This window comes from Camellia sinensis, chromosome 1 (assembly GCF_055761805.1).
Source record: "Camellia sinensis isolate YWXY chromosome 1, ASM5576180v1, whole genome shotgun sequence".
Taxonomy (NCBI): domain Eukaryota; kingdom Viridiplantae; phylum Streptophyta; class Magnoliopsida; order Ericales; family Theaceae; genus Camellia; species Camellia sinensis.
In genome coordinates this window covers 219909593-219934924 of record NC_138961.1, presented here as the reverse complement: position 1 = coordinate 219934924, position 25332 = coordinate 219909593, and the positions used below count along the sequence as shown (strand labels likewise).

Sequence of the window (25332 nt, the reverse complement as noted above, 5' to 3'; positions counted from 1 at the left end):
TAGTTCTTTTAAAGGATCGGAGAGAAATCTCCCCCTCTGTGTAATTAGCGAATTTGAACAATCAACTTAAACTCTCTAACATACGCGAGAATGTTGAGTGCTTAACAGTTATTAAAACATTTTTTTGCCTAATTGTATTCAACTTTATTCCAAATTGAAATTGCTATCCATCCCACGTAGTGATTCTTTGAAACAGGAGAAACGTGAAAGGAAGGAATAATAAGAAGATAGAAAATGCTAGATGGTAGCACCACGTAAATACATTATTATTGTAGAGCAAAAAAATTTAGTGTAGAGAATCTAAACATAAAATCGGACTCATTCCTGTTATTTGAAGTGGATCTTACCAAATGTGCAGGTCTCATTACAAATAAATTAGTTGAGTTTAATTTTGTGTTCGAATTTTGGGCTTATAGAATAATTATCCTATAAAATCACATCTCATATAAATTTTCACATGAACTTGTATTAAAAGGTTGAATAAGCTGGAAGCAAACAATGGATTAAAAAGCAAGACCAGAAGTTTTTCAAAACAAATTTAAAAAATAGTAAATAATTAATCCACATTATAAAAGATAGAAATATAAAAATGCTAATGAATCATGAAAATTTATTTCAAATCTTACTCCGAAATTGTGCATGTGATGTAAACATAAAGTCAGTGAAATATGGATCACCCTTACAATAAATGTAAGCCATTGATTTTTTTCTGTGAGTTTTTAGTATTGCTAATAGAAATATACAGAGGTAATATGAGGCTAATAGAAATATATCAACTCTTTCTACCTGATTTGAAGAAACTCGATTTACAATTTAGTAACTGAGAAAACATCAATTGATGCATCAAAATTTTGACAAAATTTTAGAGTTGATATAGAGCTTGCCTCCTAAGTTTGAAACATTTACAATAAGAAAGAAATAAAATAAATGATTTAATCATGCTAGAAATAATAATGCTAAACAATAATGCCAGGAATAATATTTTACAATAACAAAGAAATAAAATAAATGATTTAATCATACCTATTTTATTTTCAATGTCTCCTCTTCTCCTTTCCCATTTCTCATATTTACTAATAATAAATTTGAAACTTTTCTTTATTTTCATATCTTATCTTTTGACAAAAATAAAATAAAATAACCATTATATGATGTTCTTACCAAGTGTCAAAAAATTACTGTTTCAACACAATTCTAGGTGTATGTTTCAATGTTTCAGCTATAAGGGGAAAAAAACAAAATTTTGCTAGAGAGAGGGGACTAAAACAAATCAATTGGACATCAAAATGTAACAGATAAAAAAAAACCCTTCCTTTACAAAGCTGCATAATCATCAAGACTGCATAGCCCATTTACAAAAAAACATTACCTCCCCCGGTCCCCCTCCTCTCTCTCTCTCTCTCTCTCTCTCTCTCTCTCTGAGCTTAAAACATATGAGAAGAAGGAGAGAGGAGGCAAGGTTTCAAATAATTCACATTTGGCAGCATTGGCCTTGTCTGGAACCCAACACTCACACTGTTATTGTAATTGTTACAGTTATTATTAACCCCGCCAGCTTGTTCCAAACACTGCACTTGCTTCTTCAAGAACTTCACATAATGAATAGCTTCATCCAACATCGAAGCCGTGTCCATTTTAGCCCCTCCCGGAACCAATCTCTGCAGTATCCTCATCCTCTCGCTTATCCTCTCCCTCCGGTGCCTCGCCGCCACGCTCTGCGGATCCTTTGATATCTTCACGTTCCTCCTCTTCGGCGGCTTCACTGCTTCCGGGTCTATCTGAATTGGCTGCATCACTGCCATCCGAAATATCATCTCTCTCATCGCTTCCATGGAGTTTGAGTTTCTTTGAGTGATTCTGAATCTTGGAGGACTTGACTCTTCAACTGGGTTGGTTAAGAATGGAGAGTTTAGAGATGGGTTTTGGAAGAGGGGTGGTTTTGTGGTGGTGGTTTCACTGCTGGTGGCGGTGGGGCTTCCGCCGGATAATTCGAGTTCAGGCGATTGAGAAGTGTTGCTGCTGTAAGGACCATAGAGTTCAGGGAGAGTTTCCAGCTGCATCATCATCAGTTCAACATCCATGAATTCTCACTCTTTTGAGAGACAGAGAGAGAGTTGAAGAAATGGGGAACAGAGGAAGGATGGGGAAGCCAAAGAGAAGAGGGATTGAAGAGTTAGGGTTTTATCACAGACAAACCTGTATAGGAATATGTCAGTGGAAGACTATATATAACAAGTTGTGACCAATATTATATAATTTTGTGTACTGTGCTAAATTCTTTGTACATTTTCTTTTCAACCAAAATAAATAAATAAATATTTTATTATATATTTATTCTTCCCCCTTTTTTTATCAGTATTTTTTTTATTTATTTATTGATGATATCAAATGTAATACATTATAACACATCGATAAAAGAAATGGCCAAAACAAAAAGCATCTCAATACCAACTGTGGGGATGTATTTTCTGAATACCAACACGTGGCATGGTGACGCCGACGTGTCAGCCGAGGTGCCACGTGCCCTGGTAGTTAAGCCGAGGTAATCTCGGAGAAGCCGAGGTCATCTCCGAAGATATCGGAATCCGAGATAAGGGGCAAGAGTCCTAAGGCAAAGAGGGGACTTAACCAAGATAAGGATAAAGCTCTTAGGGAGTATCTTTATCTCTTGAAGAGTCCAGAGTAAACAGTAAATTGGAGTTCATAGAAGTCATACTTCTAGTGGGACTTGGATTGAGTATATTATAAAAAAGAGGCACCCCCGTGGGTCTAAGGTATGTAATTTATACTTTGAGTATTCAGTTTAGTACTTAATTATCTTTGAGAGATATACTGACTTGATCGTCGGAGTGCCCCCGGGTGGAAGAACCACCGCCGGAGCTTTTTCTTTCTGTTTCAGGTTGCTTAAGCCATCTATTCTGCTTGTGCTCTCCAGCTGATCACTAAACGGGCAGTGTGGTCAGATTTTCACCCACACAATTTGGCGCCGTCTGTGGGAACGAAGGAAGAATAGATGGCCAGTAACGGACAGCAGGAAAATATTGGGGATGACGCTCCCACTGGGAGTGGCAGACCAATTGACCTTGACATCGAAGGAGATAACCACAATGCAGAAGCCCGTGACCAGGGTCACAGAGAGAACGACGTCATCCCAGAAGGCGACACGTCAAAAAGAGCAAACCAAGGAAAGTACTACAATGAAGATAACCTCCAGGTATGGAGGGACAGGTGCCTACGGAGGGATGAGGAAGTGAAAGAACTAGCAAACAAGTTGGCGGACCTCCAGTCAGTCGTCAACTTCATGATGCAGAATAATGTTATGCAGCCACCATACCCGCTGCAAGATACGCCGATGCAGGCGAACAACACTCAGAAGGATGGAAGAAAAACAATCCCCGAGGTCCCTCAGCATACCAGAAGCGGAAGGCATTCTCACCGGCCTTCCAGGGAAATCAGACGGGAAAAGCCGAGGGAAGAAGAGTCCCGAAGGACACACCACATGAAGAATCCAGACCCCAAAGAACATCGACATGTTCAGGGGCAAGTACTCCATTTTGACACAACCCATGAAGAAAGATCCAAACGACCCCACCACGAGGCCGAAAGCAGTGTACCAAAAAGACTAAAATCCAAAGACAGCCGAGCTCCAGGAAGGAGCAAAGAAGACTTAAGGGACTACCTCAAGAGGAGGCAGCAGAATGCAGAAGCCGAGGTAAACTCCCCAGTAAAACCGAAGACAGCCTTCTCGGTGGAACTGGACAAATTCGAACCGCCCAAAAGATTCAGTATGCCGAGGTTTCAAATCTATGATGGTAAGTCAGATCCAAACTGTAACAACCCTCATACTGTTTACTGATTACTGACCGATTGATCACCGATTACTGTTAAACGAGACTGATAATGACTGATAACTGACTGATAATTGAACTGATTAAAAGTACTGAACTGACTGACTGAAACTGGAAACCGAATTGATTGAGTATATGTTAGTTAAATTGCATTCTATCTGTTTGATTGTATGATTATCTGTTCATACTTATATGTTTAAACTGCTAATTGAAGGCCTTATCGGCGGCCGAATTAGAAACTGATTGATGTTTAATGATCATCATAATTTATGTGATTTTGTGGTGTATTTACTTGAAAACTGATTAGGTATGATTAAATTAGATTAAAATATGCTAATTAAAGAGTTGGACTTAATTACCGTTTTGCCCTTGAGTGGGCCACTACCTCTACACTTTGAGCTCATTATACTTGAGCCAAACACATTTGCTCAGCCATTTCTTCTTGTTCTAGCCGAATTTAGAGAGAGAGGAAGTGAAAGTCTTGAGTTCATTTCAATATTGCTTAGAATTTGAAGAGAATTGAAGGTTGATTGTTGCTTTGTGGTCCTACACTTGGAATTGAGGCTCTAGGTAAGGGAACTCAACCTTTATTGATGTGTTTGAGCTAGTTCTTGCATGAGTCATGCTTCATTGTAGAACTAAGTCATATTTTGGTTCATTGTTGTTGATTTGAAGCTCATTTCATGCATGCATGTTTGTATTGTAGATGTTTGAGTTGTTTTCATGGCAAAGGGTTACATGCATGTTCATAATCATGTTTAAGTCCATGATTTCACCATGTTTTGAAAAGAATTGGCTCCTGAGAGCATCAAATTGAAGCTTCAAAATGGTTTGAATTCATGCATGTTTGCATGTTCATCTTGTGCTTGAAAAATGGTTTAAATTGGGTTTGAATTAAACACCCTTGGGCTTTGATTTCTTAAAATTGAGCTTTGAAACATGATATCCTATGTGTTTATAAATGTTTTCCAGAAAATGGGCCCAAGAGGATTGGTTTTGATGCTTTTGAGCTTGGTTTTGGACCTGGAGCTCGAATCTGGGATTTCCAGATTTCCGTCGTCCGCTCGAGCGGGGGAAGTGCCGCTCGAGCGGGAAAATCGAGCTTCCAGCATCTTGCACTGTTTTACAGTCCACTCGAGCGGAGGATTGGGCGCTCGAGCGGGGTCATGTCTCAAGCTCGAGCGGGCGTCGAGCGGGGATTTCACCCATCCAGTACCTTTACAGTACGCTCGAGCGGGAAAGTTTGCGCTCGAGCGAGTACCTTTGTTTGCCTGTACGCTCGAGCGGGGAAACCTGAGCTCGAGCGGGACTCTGTTTTTCTGAAAATCCTGAAAATGCTTTTAAATGTGCATTTTTGCATCCTCATCCCATCCTAGGTATTCTTAGGCCTAGTTTAAGGCATTTAGATGAGGATATCGTTGTAGAACACACCAAGGCAAATTAGGGATTAAGTTATGATATTTCCCAACTGTGTAGCTTAGTGTGTGTTCAACCTGTGAACTGTGTAGGGTTGGCAACTGGGGAGACACGCTCTAGCATACTGTAGCCCAGAACTCTGTGAGTAACGATTGTGTAAAGATATGTTCACAAATGATTATCTTCTGAACAACTGAACTGTACTGTTTTCTGAACTGATTACTGTTAACTGAATGAATGTATGTCCTATATTCTGAATTGTATTGTGGCATCCTTAGCACCTACTGTTTACTGTTACTGTGACAGAAATCTCTGTCGGTTCCCTCGTGGAACCACTACTGTTTACTGACTGATGGCCATCATTACTGTTCGGTCTTTTAAGACCTACTGTTACTGTTATGCTAATGGATGTACCACATATGACTGTTTACTGTACTGAACAACTGAAATACTGATTGAATGGAACTGTTTTCATCACTGTAAGGACATTCATTCTAAACCCCTTTACGCATTATGTTATTCACTGGGCTTTAGCTCACTGCTCATATATATATGTAGGTGTACAGGCACCAGATCGGAGCTAGGAGCGTCAGGGTAACTCCAGTTTTGTCAAGCCAGCCTATGTGCCTCACTGCGAGGTTCCGAGTTGCCATGCTATGGCTTGGGGGTGTTTTGTTTGTTTTCCCCCGTCTGTTTCCATACTGTTTGGACTACTGTACTGTTATAAAGGGATTAGGTCCCTGTACTGAGTGACTGTAAATTCTGTATAGACCGCACTGTTTTGTATAGACTGACTGTCCACTGTACCGCTATCTAGGGTAGAGTCCCTAGTTTGAATGAATGTAAATATTGTGCATACTGTTCTGTACTGTTTATGTATTAATGCATGAAAAATCTTTTTGGCATACAGACTGTCACAGCTCATTGGACATTGTTTAATTACTGTTTTGGCTTCCGCCAGGCCCTGTACTCTGTTTTACTGTATTACTGTTAAGCAGACCTTCGGTAATCTCGGATTACTGGCCGGTTACGGTGCTAAACCCATAGGGCCGGGTTTGGGTCGTGACAGAGTGGTATCAGAGCGATACTTACCACGAGTTATACCGCACACACGTGTCCAAATGAGCTATAGGGTGTCCTAGAAAAGTTATTAGGGCATCTCGTGAGCATGATAAGTGTGTGGTTATGTTATGACTGAATACATGCTAATGTGGTAAACTGTTAAACAAATGACTGCTTATGTTTAAAACTGTTATAACTGCTTATAGTGAAATGGACAATGCAAATGAACCTGAGTCCTCATCTACTGAGGCAAGAATGGAAAGAATGGAAAGAATGATAGAACTGATAACTGCTAGACTTGAGCAACAACAGAACCAACCGCCCCCACCTCCTCCTCCTCCGGTACAGCCGGAACCTAATGTTAATGTGAATGATGGGGATATTATTGCTCTCACCCATAAATTCAGCAAGATGAAACCGCCATCCTTTCAGGGAGGCCTCGAACCGTTAAAGGCTGAAGCTTGGGTGCTTGAAACAGAAAAATTATTTGAAGTGTTTCCGTGCTCGGAAGCGAATAAGGTATTGTTAGCTACCTTCACCCTCCAAGAAGAAGCTAGAAGGTGGTGGATGTTGATCCGTGATACAAATACTGTTATGACTTGGGCTCAGTTCAAGGAGTCCTTCTTTGAAAAGTACTTCCCTCAGTGTGTCAGGGATAGGAAAGTGACTGAATTTGAGCAACTGAAACAGGGCACCACGTCGGTTGCCGAATATGAAACGAAATTTACTGAACTTGCCCGTTATGTACCGCACATGGTGGATACTGAATATAAGAAGGCCAGAAAATTTGAAGGTGGCCTTAATGTGGCAATACTTGACCGGATAAATGTTTTGAAATTACCGACTTTTGTAGGTGTTCTCGACCGGGCATTGATGGCCGAGTCGAACATTGCAGCAGTGAAACAATCTGAAACACCAACAACTGAATGGCATGGTAAAAGGCAGGGTTTCAAATTCAAGAAAGGCAAGCACAACCCAGCCAATAAGAAACAGAACACGGGATCAATGACTAGCCCCAGCCAAGGGAGTGGGTTCATTCCACCCTGCTCTGTATGTGGTAACAAGCATAAAGGGGTTTGTCACAAATTATCTGGAGCCTGTTACAGGTGTGGCAAGGTGGGCCACATGGTTAAAGATTGCCCTTCTGCTCCTCAAGGCAATAGCAAAGCTGCGGCCAGCGGCGCAGCATCAAATGCTCCACCAAAGCCTAACCCTAAAGCTACCGGGAAAGAGCCTGTGAGGCAAGGCCGAGTGTTCGCACTAGTACCGGGAGATGTGCAGAATACCGAGACCGTTGTGTCAGGTATTCTCTCTATTTGTGCACAAAATGCATATGTATTAATTGATTCGGGGTCTACGCATTCTTATGTATCGCATGCTTTCTCACGGAAATTGAATAGACCCTTAGAACCTATGAACTATCTGCTAGCCGTATCATCACCCATAGGGGGATCTATGACATGTGCTTATATGTACCCCGCATGTGAAATCATTGTTGGGGATATGCATCTGTTTATTGATTTACTGCCATTGAACATTGATCATTTTGACGTAATATTGGGGATGGATTGGTTACAAAAATATCACGCCACTATTGACTGTGTGACCAAGCAAGTTGTTTTCCGTCCACCTGGTTTGCCTGAATTTGTGTTTAATGGGAGTGGAGTAGTACCTCCTCCGTATTTGATTTCGTCAGTGAAGGCTGTTAAATTAATTAGGAAGGGGTGTAAGGGATATCTATGCTCTGTATTGACTGTATCTACTGATGATAATGCTACCGTGAACTGTATTCCTATAGTCAGCGAATTTCCAGATGTTTTTCCAGATAATCTTCCAGGGGATTTGACCGACAGGGAGATTGAATTTACCATTGATGTGATTCCCGGAACACAACCAGTTTCTAAAGCTCCATACCGAATGGCTCCAACTGAATTGAAAGAACTAAAAGTGCAACTGCAAGAACTGCTAGACAAAAAGTTCATCAGACCGAGTACCTCACCATGGGGTGCACCGGTTTTGTTTGTAAAGAAGAAAGATGGCTCACTGAGACTGTGCATTGACTACCGTGAATTGAACAAGGTAACTGTAAAGAATAAATACCCATTACCGCGTATTGATGACCTGTTTGATCAGTTACAGGGTGCTAAAGTATTTTCCAAGATTGATCTTAGATCGGGGTATCATCAACTGAAGGTTAAACCGGAAGACATTGATAAAACTGCTTTTGGAACGAGGTATGGACATTACGAATTTTTAGTTATGCCTTTTGGAGTCACGAATGCACCAGCTGCTTTTATGGACCTCATGAACAGAATTTTTAAACCATACCTTGATGACTTTATTGTTGTATTTATCGATGACATATTGATTTACTCCAAAAGTATAGAACAGCATGAACATCATCTGAGACTTGCCCTACAAACCTTAAGAGAACAGAAACTGTATGCTAAACTGTCTAAATGTGAATTTTGGCTTGACCATGTTATGTTTTTGGGGCATGTTGTTAGCAAAAACGGAATTTCTGTTGATCCGCAGAAAATTGAAGCTGTAGTGAACTGGCCTAGACCAACAAATGTGACTGAAGTCCGAAGCTTTTTGGGATTGGCTGGATATTACAGAAGATTTGTCAAAGATTTCTCCAAAATTGCCCTACCACTGACACAGTTAACACAAAAGGGGACATCATTTGACTGGACTGACCAAAGGGAATCTGCCTTCCAGGAGTTGAAAACTCGATTAGTGACTGCACCTGTTCTGACTTTACCTTCAGGTACGGATGGTTATACTGTATTTAGTGATGCTTCTCATAAGGGTCTGGGGTGTGTTTTAATGCAGAATGGGAGAGTTATTGCTTATGCTTCCCGACAGTTGAGACCACATGAAAAGAACTACCCGACCCATGACCTGGAACTTGCTGCAGTGGTGTTTGCACTGAAAATTTGGCGTCACTATCTCTATGGGGTGACATGTGAAGTATACACCGACCACAAGAGCTTAAAGTATTTCTTCACACAGAAAGAACTGAACATGAGACAGCGGAGATGGCTAGAACTGATTAAAGACTATGACCTACAGATACTGTACCATCCGGGAAAAGCCAATACCGTTGCTGATGCATTGAGCCGAAAATCGATTGGAAACTTAGCCTGTTTGCTTACAGGACAGAAAGAGTTGCTTTGTGACCTCGAAAAATCTGAAATTGAAATTGTTTTGAGAGAACAAGGTGGAATCTTAGCTGCTATTTCTGCTCAACCGGCACTGATTGAAGAGGTTAAAGAAAAACAGCAACTGGATGATTTCTTGAAGAAGATCATCGAGGAAAGAGAATCCAAACAGAGACCGGGACTCAAATTTGAGAATAATGTACTGAAATTTCGAGAAAGACTGTGTGTACCAAATGATACTGAACTGAAAAGAAGAATTCTGCAAGAAGGCCACAATTCGAAATTGTCTATCCATCCGGGGAATACGAAAATGTACCAAGATCTGAAACAGAATTTCTGGTGGCCGGGAATGAAGAAAGAAATTGCTGATTTTGTATCCAAATGTCTTCATTGCCAACAGGTCAAAGCTGAACATCAACGACCTGCCGGACTATTGCAACCCCTACCCATACCAGAGTGGAAATGGGAGCATATCACGATGGATTTCATTGTGGGATTACCTCGCTCCAGAAAAGGTATGGATTCAATATGGGTTATTGTTGATAGACTAACCAAATCTGCTCACTTCTTACCTGTCAAGACAATCTATAATGCGGACAAATTGGCCGTTATCTATGTTGATGAAATTGTAAGACTGCATGGAGTGCCTGTGTCTATTGTTTCTGACAGGGATTCGAAGTTTACATCGAGGTTTTGGCAAGGCCTACAAACTGCACTGGGTACTGAACTGAGACTGGGTAGTGCCTATCATCCTCAGACAGATGGCCAATCAGAAAGGACCATCCAAACTCTGGAGGATTTACTGAGAATGTGTGTCCTTGATTTTCAGGGAGACTGGGAAAGCCATCTGCCATTAGTTGAATTCGCCTACAACAACAGCTACCATTCGAGTATTGGAATGGCGCCTTTTGAGGCATTGTATGGCAGAAAATGTAGATCTCCAATCTGCTGGGCAGAAGTTGGAGATGGGCCTTTGCTTGGGCCCGAGATTGTGTATGAAACAACTGAAAAAGTGAAACTGATACAGCAAAGACTGAAAACTGCGCAGAGTAGACAGAAAAGTTATGCAGATGTTAGAAGGCGAGACAGAGAGTATGAAGTGGGTGATCACGTGTTTGTGAAAGTGACACCAATGAAAGGCCAGACTCGTTTTGGAGTCAAAGGCAAGTTAGCACCAAGATACGTCGGACCGTATGAGATCATTGAGAAAATCAATCCGGTGGCGTATCAAGTTGCGCTTCCTCCTGAAATGGAGCATATGCATAACGTCTTCCACATTTCTATGTTGAGAGACTACCTCCGGGATCCCTTCCATGTGATTGAGCCTACTCGGATAGTGTTGAGTGATGACTACACTTACGAGGAACGGCCTATACAGATTGTAAACCGACGAATCAAGAAACTGAGGAACAAAGAGATCCCGTTAGTGAAAGTTGACTGGCAAAACCATGGTGGCGTGTATGCCACTTGGGAAAGGGAAGATGACATGGCCAAAAGATATCCTGAACTGTTTCCACTGAATCCTGTTTTCTTCCAGAATGAAGGTAACTCGAGTTTAGAGGACTAAACTCTTTATAAGGAGGGGAGACTGTAACAACCCTCATACTGTTTACTGATTACTGACCGATTGATCACCGATTACTGTTAAACGAGACTGATAATGACTGATAACTGACTGATAATTGAACTGATTAAAAGTACTGAACTGACTGACTGAAACTGGAAACCGAATTGATTGAGTATATGTTAGTTAAATTGCATTCTATCTGTTTGATTGTATGATTATCTGTTCATACTTATATGTTTAAACTGCTAATTGAAGGCCTTATCGGCGGCCGAATTAGAAACTGATTGATGTTTAATGATCATCATAATTTATGTGATTTTGTGGTGTATTTACCTGAAAACTGATTAGGTATGATTAAATTAGATTAAAATATGCTAATTAAAGAGTTGGACTTAATTATCGTTTTGCCCTTGAGTGGGCCACTACCTCTACACTTTGAGCTCATTATACTTGAGCCAAACACATTTGCTCAGCCATTTCTTCTTGTTCTAGCCGAATTTAGAGAGAGAGGAAGTGAGAGTCTTGAGTTCATTTCAATATTGCTTAGAATTTGAAGAGAATTGAAGGTTGATTGTTGCTTTGTGGTCCTACACTTGGAATTGAGGCTCTAGGTAAGGGAACTCAACCTTTATTGATGTGTTTGAGCTAGTTCTTGCATGAGTCATGCTTCATTGTAGAACTAAGTCATATTTTGGTTCATTGTTGTTGATTTGAAGCTCATTTCATGCATGCATGTTTGTATTGTAGATGTTTGAGTTGTTTTCATGGCAAAGGGTTACATGCATGTTCATAATCATGTTTAAGTCCATGATTTCACCATGTTTTGAAAAGAATTGGCTCCTGAGAGCATCAAATTGAAGCTTCAAAATGGTTTGAATTCATGCATGTTTGCATGTTCATCTTGTGCTTGAAAAATGGTTTAAATTGGGTTTGAATTAAACACCCTTGGGCTTTGATTTCTTAAAATTGAGCTTTGAAACATGATATCCTATGTGTTTATAAATGTTTTCCAGAAAATGGGCCCAAGAGGATTGGTTTTGATGCTTTTGAGCTTGGTTTTGGACCTGGAGCTCGAATCTGGGATTTCCAGATTTCCGTCGTCCGCTCGAGCGGGGGAAGTGTCGCTCGAGCGGGAAAATCGAGCTTCCAGCATCTTGCACTGTTTTACAGTCTGCTCGAGCGGAGGATTGGGCGCTCGAGCGGGGTCATGTCTCAAGCTCGAGCGGGCGTCGAGCGGGGATTTCACCCATCCAGTACCTTTACAGTACGCTCGAGCGGGAAAGTTTGCGCTCGAGCGAGTACCTTTGTTTGCCTGTACGCTCGAGCGGGGAAACCTGAGCTCGAGCGGGACTCTGTTTTTCTGAAAATCCTGAAAATGCTTTTAAATGTGCATTTTTGCATCCTCATCCCATCCTAGGTATTCTTAGGCCTAGTTTAAGGCATTTAGATGAGGATATCGTTGTAGAACACACCAAGGCAAATTAGGGATTAAGTTATGATATTTCCCAACTGTGTAGCTTAGTGTGTGTTCAACCTGTGAACTGTGTAGGGTTGGCAACTGGGGAGACACGCTCTAGCATACTGTAGCCCAGAACTCTGTGAGTAACGATTGTGTAAAGATATGTTCACAAATGATTATCTTCTGAACAACTGAACTGTACTGTTTTCTGAACTGATTACTGTTAACTGAATGAATGTATGTCCTATATTCTGAATTGTATTGTGGCATCCTTAGCACCTACTGTTTACTGTTACTGTGACAGAAATCTCTGTCGGTTCCCTCGTGGAACCACTACTGTTTACTGACTGATGGCCATCATTACTGTTCGGTCTTTTAAGACCTACTGTTACTGTTATGCTAATGGATGTACCACATATGACTGTTTACTGTACTGAACAACTGAAATACTGATTGAATGGAACTGTTTTCATCACTGTAAGGACATTCATTCTAAACCCCTTTACGCATTATGTTATTCACTGGGCTTTAGCTCACTGCTCATATATATATGTAGGTGTACAGGCACCAGATCGGAGCTAGGAGCGTCAGGGTAACTCCAGTTTTGTCAAGCCAGCCTATGTGCCTCACTGCGAGGTTCCGAGTTGCCATGCTATGGCTTGGGGGTGTTTTGTTTGTTTTCCCCCGTCTGTTTCCATACTGTTTGGACTACTGTACTGTTATAAAGGGATTAGGTCCCTGTACTGAGTGACTGTAAATTCTGTATAGACCGCACTGTTTTGTATAGACTGACTGTCCACTGTACCGCTATCTAGGGTAGAGTCCCTAGTTTGAATGAATGTAAATATTGTGCATACTGTTCTGTACTGTTTATGTATTAATGCATGAAAAATCTTTTTGGCATACAGACTGTCACAGCTCATTGGACATTGTTTAATTACTGTTTTGGCTTCCGCCAGGCCCTGTACTCTGTTTTACTGTATTACTGTTAAGCAGGCCTTCGGTAATCTCGGATTACTGGCCGGTTACGGTGCTAAACCCATAGGGCCGGGTTTGGGTCGTGACACAAACTTTCACGTTGGGCTATACCTGAATTCAATGGCGTTATATAGCGGGAACGAGCCGTTGCTCTGCAAAGTATTCCCCTCATCCTTTGGGGAAATTGCATCTGATTGGTTCCACAAGTTACCAAAAGGAAGCATAAAGACATGGGAAGGCTTGGCCGAGATGTTTGTGGCCAGATTCGTGACCAACAAGCTGCAACCCCTGAGGGTTGATGCTTTGATGGCTCTACGAATCACCAAGGAAGAAGGCCTCAGGGCCTATGCGAAGAGGTAGTACGAGGTGTTCAACCGAATACCCGAATGCAACCAGGAAGTAGCAGTCGTGTCCTTTAAGAACGGCCTGAAAGATGATTGCCCACTACGGAAGTCTTTGGCAAAAACATTGCCAAAAAGCATGGAAGAACTCATGGCAAGAATTGAGAAATACGCTAGGGCCGAAGAAGATACATCGGGAAACAAAGAAGTGAAACAAGAAAAAGGAAATGGCTCGCCAAAGCGAGGCCGAGTCAACAATGGGCCGCCCAAATAAGAAATAGAATTAAGAAATAAACAGGCGGTAACCACGGTATTCCGGATCCCAATCCATAAAATCTTAGATCGGATTCGAAATCAACCTTATTTCAGGGCTCCGGCAAGAGCACCGGGGGAATTCATGGGAAGGAACGTTGGTAGACGTTGTGCCTACCACAATGAAGAAGGGCATCCAACTCAAGGTTGCAGAGCCTTAAAAGCACACTTGGAGGACCTGGTAAGACAAGGCCTTCTGAGGGACCTGGTCGATAAGGCCAGAACAAGGGAAGAGCAGGCAAGGTTGCCTCAAGCACCAGCAGCACCCCCTCCCCCAGCACAGCTACCACAAGCAGGAGAACCGAGGGTGGTTAATGTGATCCACTCAAGGGTCAACGAAAACGAAGTCAGAGGAGAAACCCAGAGGGTAAGACATTTACAGCATATCTACCAAGTCGGGGAAAAGAAACATCGGCCAGAAGAATGCCAAGGGCCAATGATAGCCTTTACTAAAGCCGACCTAGAACTGGTCCAACATCCGCATAATGATGCCTTGGTAGTATCCCTCCAGGTTGGGGAGTGCCAAGTAAAACGCATCCTAATAGATCAAGGCAGCTCCTGTGACATCATGTATGTCAGATGTTACAAAGAGCTAGGCCTTCACCCCGATGACCTAGAACAATCAAGCGGCCCGATGGTCGGCTTTAATGGAACACCGACATGGCCACTAGGTGCAACAAGCTTAGAAGTACAAGCCGGCACTAAGAAGATCAGGACGGAATTCCTGGTAATTGACACACCCTCACCATACAACATCATCTTGGGAAGGCCGTGGTTGCATGCAATGGGGGCAGTTCCCTCAACGTTGCATCAACTACTCCGGTTCCCAACAGAGCATGGGATTGAAGAAGTTAGAGGGGATCAACTACAAGCCAAAACTTGCTCCATGGCAGCAATAAAATCCACCTGTAGTATACGGGAGCCAAAGAAAGCAAAAGTTGAAGATGAGGACATGGAAGTCCTAGAAGATGTCGGGAAAGAACCAGCCGAGAAAAGCGAAGAGGCGCTAAAGAAAATCCTCGTCCAGGAGGGCGACGAAGAACGATTTTTTTCTTCTCGGCTCAGGCTTAGCTAGAGAAGAAGAAAAGGAACTGGAAGATTTTTTAAGGGCAAACATAGAGGCGTTCGCCTGGACACCTTATGAAATGCCTGGCATTGACCCCGAGGTCACCTGCCACAGTCTGAATGTCGACAGATCGGCAAAGCCAGTGATTCAACGAGCCAGAAGGCCGACGTTAATGCACGTCGAAGCAGTAGAGGAAGAGGTAGACAGACTCCTTGAAGCCAGGGCCATCCGAGAAGTCCAGTACCCAACGTGGCTGTCCAACACAGTAGTAGTAAAAAAGAAGAATGGCAAGTGGAGGGTTTGTGTAGACTTTACCAGCCTCAACAAAGCTTGCCCGAAAGACAGCTTTCCCCTGCCCAAAATCGACCAACTGGTAGACGCCACTTCGGGACATAAAAGGATGAGTTTTTTAGATGCATACAGAGGGTACCACCAGATTGCTATGTACCCTCCAGATGAGGAGAAGACCGCGTTTATCACCCCGAAAGGCCTGTACTGTTACAGGGTAATGCCTTTTGGGCTGAAAAACGCAGGAGCAACCTATCAGAGGTTAGTGACAAAGATGTTTAAACACCTGATTGGCAAAACGGTAGAAGTTTACATCGATGATATGGTCGTAAAGACCAAGGAATCAAAAGGTCATCTTGCCGACCTAAAAGAGGTCTTTGACATACTCAAAAGATATCGGCTCCGACTCAACGCCTCAAAGTGCGCCTTCGGAGTTGGGTCAGGTAAATTTCTAGGATATCTGGTAACAAGAAAGGGCATTGAAGCCAGCCCAGACCAAATCAAGGCCATCCTGGAACTACAGAGTCCAACATCGGCAAAGCAAATTCAAGTGCTCACTGGAAGGGCCGCAGCCCTAAACCGATTCATCAGCAGAAGCTCAGACAAGTGCAGACCCTTCTTTAACCTAGTGAAAAAAGCCACAGACTTCCTATGGACGGAAGAATGTGAAGCTTCCTTAGCCGACCTAAAAAAGTACTTGACCACAACCCCGGTCCTTTCTAACCCAATCCCAGGGGAGGAATTGTTTTTGTACTTAGCAGTCTCTGAACACGCAGTCAGTGCAGTGCTAATCCAAGAGGAAAAAGGGGAGCAGAAGGCTATCTATTATGTAAGCAAGACTCTGGCTAACGCGGAAACAAGGTACCTACCACTGGAAAAATTAATGCTAGCCTTGGTAATGGCCTCAAAGAAATTGAGCCATTACTTTCAGGCACATAAGATTGTGGTTCTAACAGAGCACCCACTGAAGTCCTTATTACATCAAGGAGACTTAACAGGAAGGATAGCAAAATGGGCAGTAACACTGGGCCAGTCTGACCTGGAATTCAGGCCAAGAACAGCAATAAAGGGCCAAGTTTTGGCCGACTTCATCGCAGAACTCACACCGGAAGCCATCACACCTCGGGCTCCGTCGAGCCAAGATGAGCATCACCTCAACAAGCAAAAAGAATCCCAGTCAAAGACAAAAAAGCAAGAGAAAGAAAAACTCAGACCGTGCAGCATCTACATCGGCGATTCATTCAGACTATTCGTCGATGGAAGTTCAAACCGCCAGGGAGCAGGAGCAGGAGTACTGCTGATATCTCCAGATGGAGAAATTGTAGAACAGTCCATCCGTCTGGGGTTCAAAGCCTCCAATAATGAAGCAGAATATGAAGCATTAATTGCAGGACTAAAGCTAGCAGCAGCAGCAGAGGCAGACGAGGTAATTGTTTTTTGTGATTCACAACTAATTGTTAACCAGTCAACAGGAGAATTTGCAGCCAGAGACGAAAGAATGTCGGCATATGCAAAGGAAGTCATCCGACTGGCAGCCCTATTCCAGAACTGCAGATTACTCCAAGTTAGCCGAGATGACAACACCCACGCTGACGCGTTAGCCAACCTGGCCAGCTCAATTCAAACTGGAAAAACAAGAACAATTATGATCGACTACATGTCGGCCCCGAGTATAGATAAACAGAGCAACGAACAAGAAGCAATGTGCGTGGGCCTTGGACCAAGCTGGATGGATGCAATCATTGCATTTCTAAAAGAAGGGAAGCTGCCAGAAGACCATAAAGAAGCACATAAAATTAGGCTGAAATCGGCCAGATTCAGTCTAACAGCGGAAGGCCATCTCTACAGGAGGTCCTTCACTGGACCACTTTTAAGGTGCGTACACCCTTTGCAGGTTGAAGATTTTCTTTACGAGATTCATGAAGGAATTTGTGGAAGCCATGCTGGGGGCAGATCGCTAGCCCATAGGGCCATTACCCAAGGGTATTGGTGGCCCTACATGCAAAAGGATGCCGAAGCCTATGTAAAGAAGTGTGAACAATGTCAAAGGTTTGCACCTTTGATACATCAGCCAGCCGCCGACCTAAACCCAGTAACCAGCCCTTGGCCGTTTGCCCAATGGGGCATGGATCTGGTTGGACAACTTCCCCAGGCAACTGGGCAGAGAAAATACTTGCTGGTAGCAACAGACTACTTTACAAAATGGATAGAGGCAGAACCTCTTGCCAAAATCCGCGATGTGGACGTCAAGAATTTTATATGGAGAAACATTATCACCAGATTCGGGATTCCAAGGACAATTGTTGCCGACAACGGAACACAGTTCGACAGCAAACTTATCAAAAACTTTTGTGCGAAATTCAAGATCAAGAATTATTTCTCAACACCAAGTTTTCCTCAAAGCAATGGGCAAGCAGAGGCATCCAACAAAGTAATCCTGGATGGAATAAAGAAGAGGCTGCAGGCAACAAAAGGAAAGTGGGTGGACGAATTGCCCAACGTACTTTGGGCATATCGGACTACACCGAGAAGATCAACAGGAGAATCTCCCTTTGCCATGGCCTATGGCACATAAGCAGTTATCCCATTAGAGATCGGCATCCCAGGGATCAGAACCCAGGGAGTAGAGAATGGCACCAATGACATACTCTTAGCCCGGGACCTAGATTTATTGGAAGAACGAAGAGAGAAAGCTGCGATTCAACTCGCAGTATACCAGCAACAGCTTGCCAGAGCTTACAACAAGAAGGTTAATCCAAGAGATTTTCAAGTTGGCGACCTAGTCCTAAAAAAAGTCGTCGGGAACAAGAAGGATCCCAGGGAGGGCAAGCTTGGCCCAAACTGGGAAGGACCCTACAGAGTTACTTCAGTATTAGGCAATGGAGCATATCGGCTTGAGGACAATGAGGGCAAAGCATTGCCCAGACCTTGAAATACTTGTAATTTGAAATTTTTCTATCATTAGATGAATATCATTGTTTGGCCGATATTATCAATAAAGTCTTTTCAGAATCCTTTCAACATGATAAAGTTATGCATGGATGTTTATTGAAGACATATCAAACTCAGGCAAAGTTAAGCCAAGATTACTCCTTAATTCACTTGTTGAAATTTGTAGCAATTTACAAGTTGGAATTAAGCTGATTCCTTATCTTCACTTGTTGAAATTTGTAGCAATTTACAAGTTGAAGTTAAGCCGATGTTATTCCTTAATTCACTTGTTGAAATTTGTAGCAATTTACAAGTTGGAATTAAGCTGATTCCTTATCTTCACTTGTTGAAATTTGTAGCAATTTACAAGTTGAAGTTAAGCCGATGTTATTCCTTAATTCACTTGTTGAAATTTGTAGCAATTTACAAGTTGGAATTAAGCTGATTCCTTATCTTCACTTGTTGAAATTTGTAGCAATTTACAAGTTGAAGTTAAGCCAATGTTACTCCTTAATTCACTTGTTGAAATTTGTAGCAATTTACAAGTTGAAGTTAAGCCGATGTTATTCCTTAATTCACTTGTTGAAATTTGTAGCAATTTACAAGTTGGAATTAAGCTGATTCCTTATCTTCACTTGTTGAAATTTGTAGCAATTTACAAGTCGAAGATAGGCCGAGGTTATTGCTTAAGTTCTCATAGCAATATGTGGGTTGTTTAAACCTTAGGGAAGATGCTTAACACTTGTTGAAATTTGTAGCAATTACAAGTTTATGTTAAGCCGACATACTATCACCCGCTGAGGTACACAGAAAGTTACAGGCTAAGTATATTACTTGTTGAAATTTGTAGTAATTTACAAGTGGGTAAGACTAAGATAACCGTTTAAAACTTGTTGAAACTTAAAGCTTGCAAAAGTTTACATTCCGAATTATATGTTCTATACTTGTTGAAATTTATGAAAAGATTGCAGGACAGTTTCTTGCCGAAGTAAAAGTTTTACGATTATACCCGAGGTATGTAACCCCGAGAAGATTGCACAAAGAAAGCAACATGCAAAAGATTTTTTCTAAGTACAAGACTATGCAGAAGCAGTCAACAGAATATCACAAGATCAAAACATCCAGAGAAAGAGCTGTTGCAGTTATATATTGAAGAAACCACGTCGGCCAAAAGAAAGAGTTTTTGCATTATCCAGAAAGTAAAAAAGTACAAAGTGCAAAGTACAGAAAAAGAAGGAAAAAATATAAAAGGCAATTTTGTCAAGCTTCTTCAATGTTAGCCACTACAGGGACTGGGACCTCGGACGATTCTAGAGGAACCTCGTCGGCCACTTTTTCCGCTTGTATCTCGGCATCAATCTCTGCGATTGTATTCTCCACACTTTTTTCTACCAATAGAAGATTGGACGATAGCTGCCTAGTGGCAGTCTCCTTGGGTGCCCCCTCAACCTCATCACCCTCCTCATCCAAAGTTAAGTCCATAACCTGCTCAGCAGGAGGAGGGGACTAGGCTTCGGCAGCATCCTTGGGTTTTCTCACCAAGGCGTCACCATCATCTTTTTCTTCATCTTCATCCACAGCATCGGCCTCAGACTCTGATTCACCTTCAGGAGGAGGTGGAGGAAATGGTAAGGGAATAGCGTCGGCCTTGCGCAATGGCGAGTCAGCAGGAAGATCAAGCTTCTTTATCAAGGACATCCAACCAAGGGAAAATCCCCTGTTGCATGCCTACCTGACTTGAAGCTTGTAGTCTTCTGCGACATCGGCCATACCTTGAGCATAGGCCTTTTCATCGGCCTCTTTGACTTCGGCCTCTTTGGTGGCCAGAGCCTGCTGGAGTTCTTTCTCCGCTTGGGCCTTCCTAGCCTCAGCCTCTCTTTTCTCGGCTTCAGCTACTTTTTTAATGGCTTCAGCAGCCTCGGCCTTCTCAAGAGCTAAAGTTTGAACTTTCGTTGCAGCCTCGGCCTGATCCTCCAGTTTTTTCATTTTTGCTTCAAGGGCCCTTATCTCTCTTTTCATTGAAGATGCTTCCCTCTTCATATCAACCAATCTTTGACGATTTTCAAAGGATTGCATTGAAAATGAATGGGCGTGTTGGATAGCCTGAATGAAAACAGAAGTATCAGAAAATTTTCTCAGAAAGAAACAGAAGGAAAAAACACAAATACAAACAGAAATACTTACTTGAGCAGAGTGTTGGAGCATAAGAGCGTAATTTTCATACTCACTAAGCTTGCCATTTCGTTCCAAGTCATTTGGTAGAAGAAGAGCAGTGCTAAGAGCGACAGCAACATTAATGTCATCAGCACTTTCACTAGCCATAATGGGCCTATCCTCCAGGGATAGATCAGGGGCCCAGGGGACGTCGGGCTTCTTCGAAGCCGAGGTCGTCGCAGACGATGACCTTGGCCTCTTTGATTGTGTAGACCCTGAGGGTTAGCCCTCAGCAAACCTCTTTGTTGAAGTAGAGGCTGATTTTTTGCTTTCCGCTAGTTTGGAAATCGGCAAAGCATCCTCAGCCTCAGCATTTGAAGCCTTGGCCTTAGGCTGAGCCTTTTTAGCTCTCTTTGGTTTGGGTGGGAGCATTGATTACGTTGGTCCGGCTTCGGTGTCAGTTGGAAGGTCGACGAGAAGGTCTTGAACGACGGGCCTTGGACGAACCATCTCGGCAGTCTTTACAAGCCTTCTTCGGCGTTTACGTTCAGGAATTGGTATTAAGTAGGGGGCCGAAGTTGATGGAAGATCGGCTGGGTCAGATGTGGACTCTTGATCTGTTCGGGATGTAGAAGCAGTTAAGGTTGTGGCTGTGGGTGGAGAGAGACTCTTCTTCCTTTTTCTTGGGACGTCGGGTAAGGTGGATTTGTATGTAGGGATAAAGTTTAGTAATACTGGGGCTTTTCGTTTATGGATTGGAAGGCCAAGAAGTGTTTTCAGATCTGTTCCTGGGAAGAAGGATTGACGAAAATTTTTCGGTGGCTGATGAAGATCTGCAAAGAAACAGACGTTAGAAACAAAAAGTATTAAAATCTTAAATAAAAACAACTAAGTGTTGACTCAGGGCTCTTACTCTTGCCCTCTGTAATTGTTCGAGGAAGAAGGTAGAGGTGGACATCTTCATCTGGGCCAAATTCCCAATTTTCAGAAGCAATGAGAAAATCATCTCCAGTTTACAATTATTTTTATGATATATTTTTCATGATTCTTAACATTACTCTTTGATCCATGATCCATACCATTACTATGCTGGGCTACCCCCACCCCTCTCTGTATTGTATATAACTAGAGAAAATCTTCTCTCCAGTTTACAACTGTGCAGTCCGGCCAGTAGCTTCTATTATTTTACGTAAATTATGCATAAAAAAATTAATTGATCTAATAATAATAATTACATGACTTATCAGATTTGTCTAGAAAAAAAACATTTATTTTTTAACACATATGTATTGTCTATTTTTTTTACATATAAATTTAATATGATGAAATGATGTATTTATAATTATTAAATTAATTATTTTTTTATACATAATATATGCACATAATCTTAAAAATAAATCATAGGAGGAATAACTCAACAGTGAGACCGAAAAAAGAAAACTACACTAACATGGAGGGCTTTGCGCCCCCACAAAATTTGAGTCTCATTCCATCATAAAATGAGTTGCACCAATTATATTTGTATAATTTTTTTCTCTGTCCCACTATTAAATAATTCTTTCTAGATAATAAAAGGAAAAATGCTTGGGAGCACTAATTAGTGCTCCCACTAATTAGGTGGCAGTGGGTCCCGCCATTAATGATGTGATGTTTTGGTCTTGAAGTTGTATTTTTTTTTTTTTTTTTTTACTTTTTTAATGTATTAGTGCTATTAATTGTGATATTTTTAGTGGGATGAATCATTGTTGTAATAAAAGCAAGACTCGTAACAAGTCCACGAGGCAAGACTGCACAGTCGGATCCTTCTCCAAAAATTATTTAGAAAATGTATAGAATTCGAAATGAATAATCATATTATTCTAATTATTTCACTTTACATTTAATTAAAATTGATATTATATTTTAAGGTATCGTTTCATATTGGTTAAGCCTTTGTTTGACAATAATTTTTTTAGTTAGTTTTTTGACTTTTTTAACCTTTTTTAGCTTGAGATTTTTTTCTTTGTTTGATATTTTTGACTGGCTTTTTGAATTTTTTAGCTTTAAAATGGTGGATTTTTTTTTTTATTTTTTTGTGATTTTTGCCTTCTTGTGATGTTTTGACTTTTTTTTGTCATTTTGTGTTTTTTTAGCCCAACTCAAAAACCAATCAACCCCTAATATAGCCAACCTTTTTTAGCTTGGGACATTTTTAGCTTTGATTTTTATTTTGGGACTTTTTTAATTTTTATGAGAGAAAAAATATAATTATTATGGATAAAAAGTGATATTTTATCTTATTGATTTATATAATTTATTTATTTTTTTATGTTTTTTTAATTCCAAATTATTAGCCAGACGAGCACTAATTTTAAGCACTTTAAATATATTTTTTTAGTGCATAATATCTTTTAAATAAAAAAATAACAACGCTGATTGAGGGCCCGAGACTTCGGGGCTCGAATGCCCCGAAAGTCCATTTTAGGTAAGAAAAAAAAGAAAAAAAAAGAGAAAAAAGAAAAAAAAAAAAAAACAGTTTCCAAAATTGGAAATTAGGGGTATTAGGGGTAACTTTTTTAGGGCCACCAATCATTTTCCAAAAAATAAATATTCACAATAATCTGACACCTTTCTTTGCTGTTTTTATCATTTAACTTTTCACAAAAAAGAGTGAGTGCAAGTAGGTGATAAGTTTGAAAGACTTGACCAAGAAAGAACATCAACAGTCGGATCTAATACCATTGATGAGTTTGACGGTTGAGATTTTGATCATTAAATTTAGATTTGGGTCCACAATTTTGAGGGCACGGATTAAAGGGATTAATAATCGGGTAAAGGTGCATGAACCATGTGTCTTATCTCCCCCTCATAAAAGTTGGGGATTGTTTGGGTTGTAAAGCCATTATTTGCTTTTTAACACAAAATTGATGCATAAAAAACTCCAAAGGAAGCCCCCACAGTCACATGACATGTGTCAGAACTTCAACCACCCAAATTCAGAAGTGGGGTTCTTTGCTACTCTTCGGTGCGCCCTCATTGTTCCCTCGGCACGCTTCTCAAGGTCGATCAGGGACCTACTAATAATATATTCCGAGGTAAATCATAATCATCTAATATCATTAGATTTTAAAAACTTTACATAAATTTGATAGAATTGTATAAATTTTTCTTTTAATAAGCTCACGTTTGGAAATAAATTATTTTAATAATTTTTTAATTTTTTTATAAAAAAATAAAAAAAATGATATAACAATTTATAATAATATTTTCACTAAAATATATAATTAACACACGAGGCTTAAGTTTAAAATAACAATAATTAATATAAATAGTGTGCAAATATAAGAATAATCAATGAGATAACATATATTTAATTATAAAAGATATGTGTTTGGTTTGTGTTTGTAGAGTAGTTTTTGAGATAAAAAGTACGAAAACTTGTTTGGTTTGCTTTTTTTTCAGAAATGATTTTAGAAAATTGTTTTTGGAGAAAGAGTTTTAAAAAAAGTGATTGATTTGATGTGTATGAGATAGAGTGATTTTGGAAAGTAGATAACCAAACAAAATTTTGAGATTTTTTTTAAAAAAATTTGTTTGGTTTGACTACTCTTAAAAATTTGTTTGTAGAGAATTTTTTTCAAATTTTTTTTTCTAAAAATCAAACCAAACAAGCCCGAAAAAAAATATTATGTGAATGACTAAATTGATGAAATTAATTATTTAGGGATGAATTAAGGAAAAATGAAGATAATTGAGAGGTAAAAGTGAAATTAATCCTTTATAAGGTTTGATTATGGTCGTTAAAAAACAATACAAAATGACAATATTTATACTTTATTATATTTTTCATATATTTGAAAATAGTTGTTTTACACATTTATCTTATAATTTAACAAGAAATTTAGGGTTCGTTTGGAAATTGATTATTTTAATTAATTTTTAATTTTTTTAAAAAAGACATACAAAAAAAATAAAGATAAAAATTAATTTTTTAGTATTAATTTTTGAACTTTTCAACTATTTTCTCATTTTCCAAACAATCCCTTAGTTCAACTGTACAAGATTGAAGTTGAGTAAATGAGAGATTGCACCATAATCCGTCTTTGAATAATGTTTGGTAGCTCGAGGATTCCCCCCCCCCAAATCCCCTTAATGCCCAAAACGACGTCATTTTGGGCATTAGCCTTTTTTTTTTTTCTTTTTTTTCTTCCATTTTCGATCAGCTCAGGAACGGGAGGAGAGAAAGAGAAGAGAGAAAGATGAGAGAAAGAGAGAAAGAGAAGAGGGAATGGAGAGGGCCCCTCCTTGTCGCCGCCGACCTGCCGATCGTCAAGTAGCTCCGATCGTCGAGCAGCTCCGATCGTCGCAGTAGCAGCTCCGCCGTCGCAGCCCCGCCCCTCGCAGTCTCTGCCTCTCTCGCCTCCTCCCCCGGCCTCCGCCTCCAGCCCCATTTGTTGGGCCCCCTCCAGTCCCTCCTCCTCCTCCTCTTCCCCTTCCCTCCCTCTTCTTCTTCCTGTTTCTGATCTACAAAAAAAAAAAAAAAAAAAAAACAAAAAAAAACAAAACAAAAACGGCGTCGTTTTTGGTTCGGGGGAGGAGGGGTTTCGAGCTACGTAGCACTACCGTTTGTCTTTGGCATCAATTATGACTTGCTTTGGCAAGTTAGCAAAAAGCTAGTTTTGGATTTTTTTAGTCAAAAAGATTAGTTTTTTTACTCGAGTCACTATCTAACAAACTAATTTTTTTGGTTAAAAAAATTAAAAATAA

General features: G+C 40.7%; 1 protein-coding gene across 1 annotated transcript; it reads right to left on the bottom strand.

Moving 5' to 3' along the window:
- Positions 1-1253: 1253 nt before the first annotated feature.
- LOC114260538 (transcription factor HEC1) lies at positions 1254-2312 on the bottom strand. Its single transcript, XM_028200683.2, has one exon. It carries the CDS (start codon positions 2079-2081, stop codon positions 1425-1427), a length of 657 nt encoding a protein of 218 aa, XP_028056484.1. The 5' UTR covers positions 2082-2312; the 3' UTR covers positions 1254-1424.
- Positions 2313-25332: the final 23020 nt, after the last annotated feature.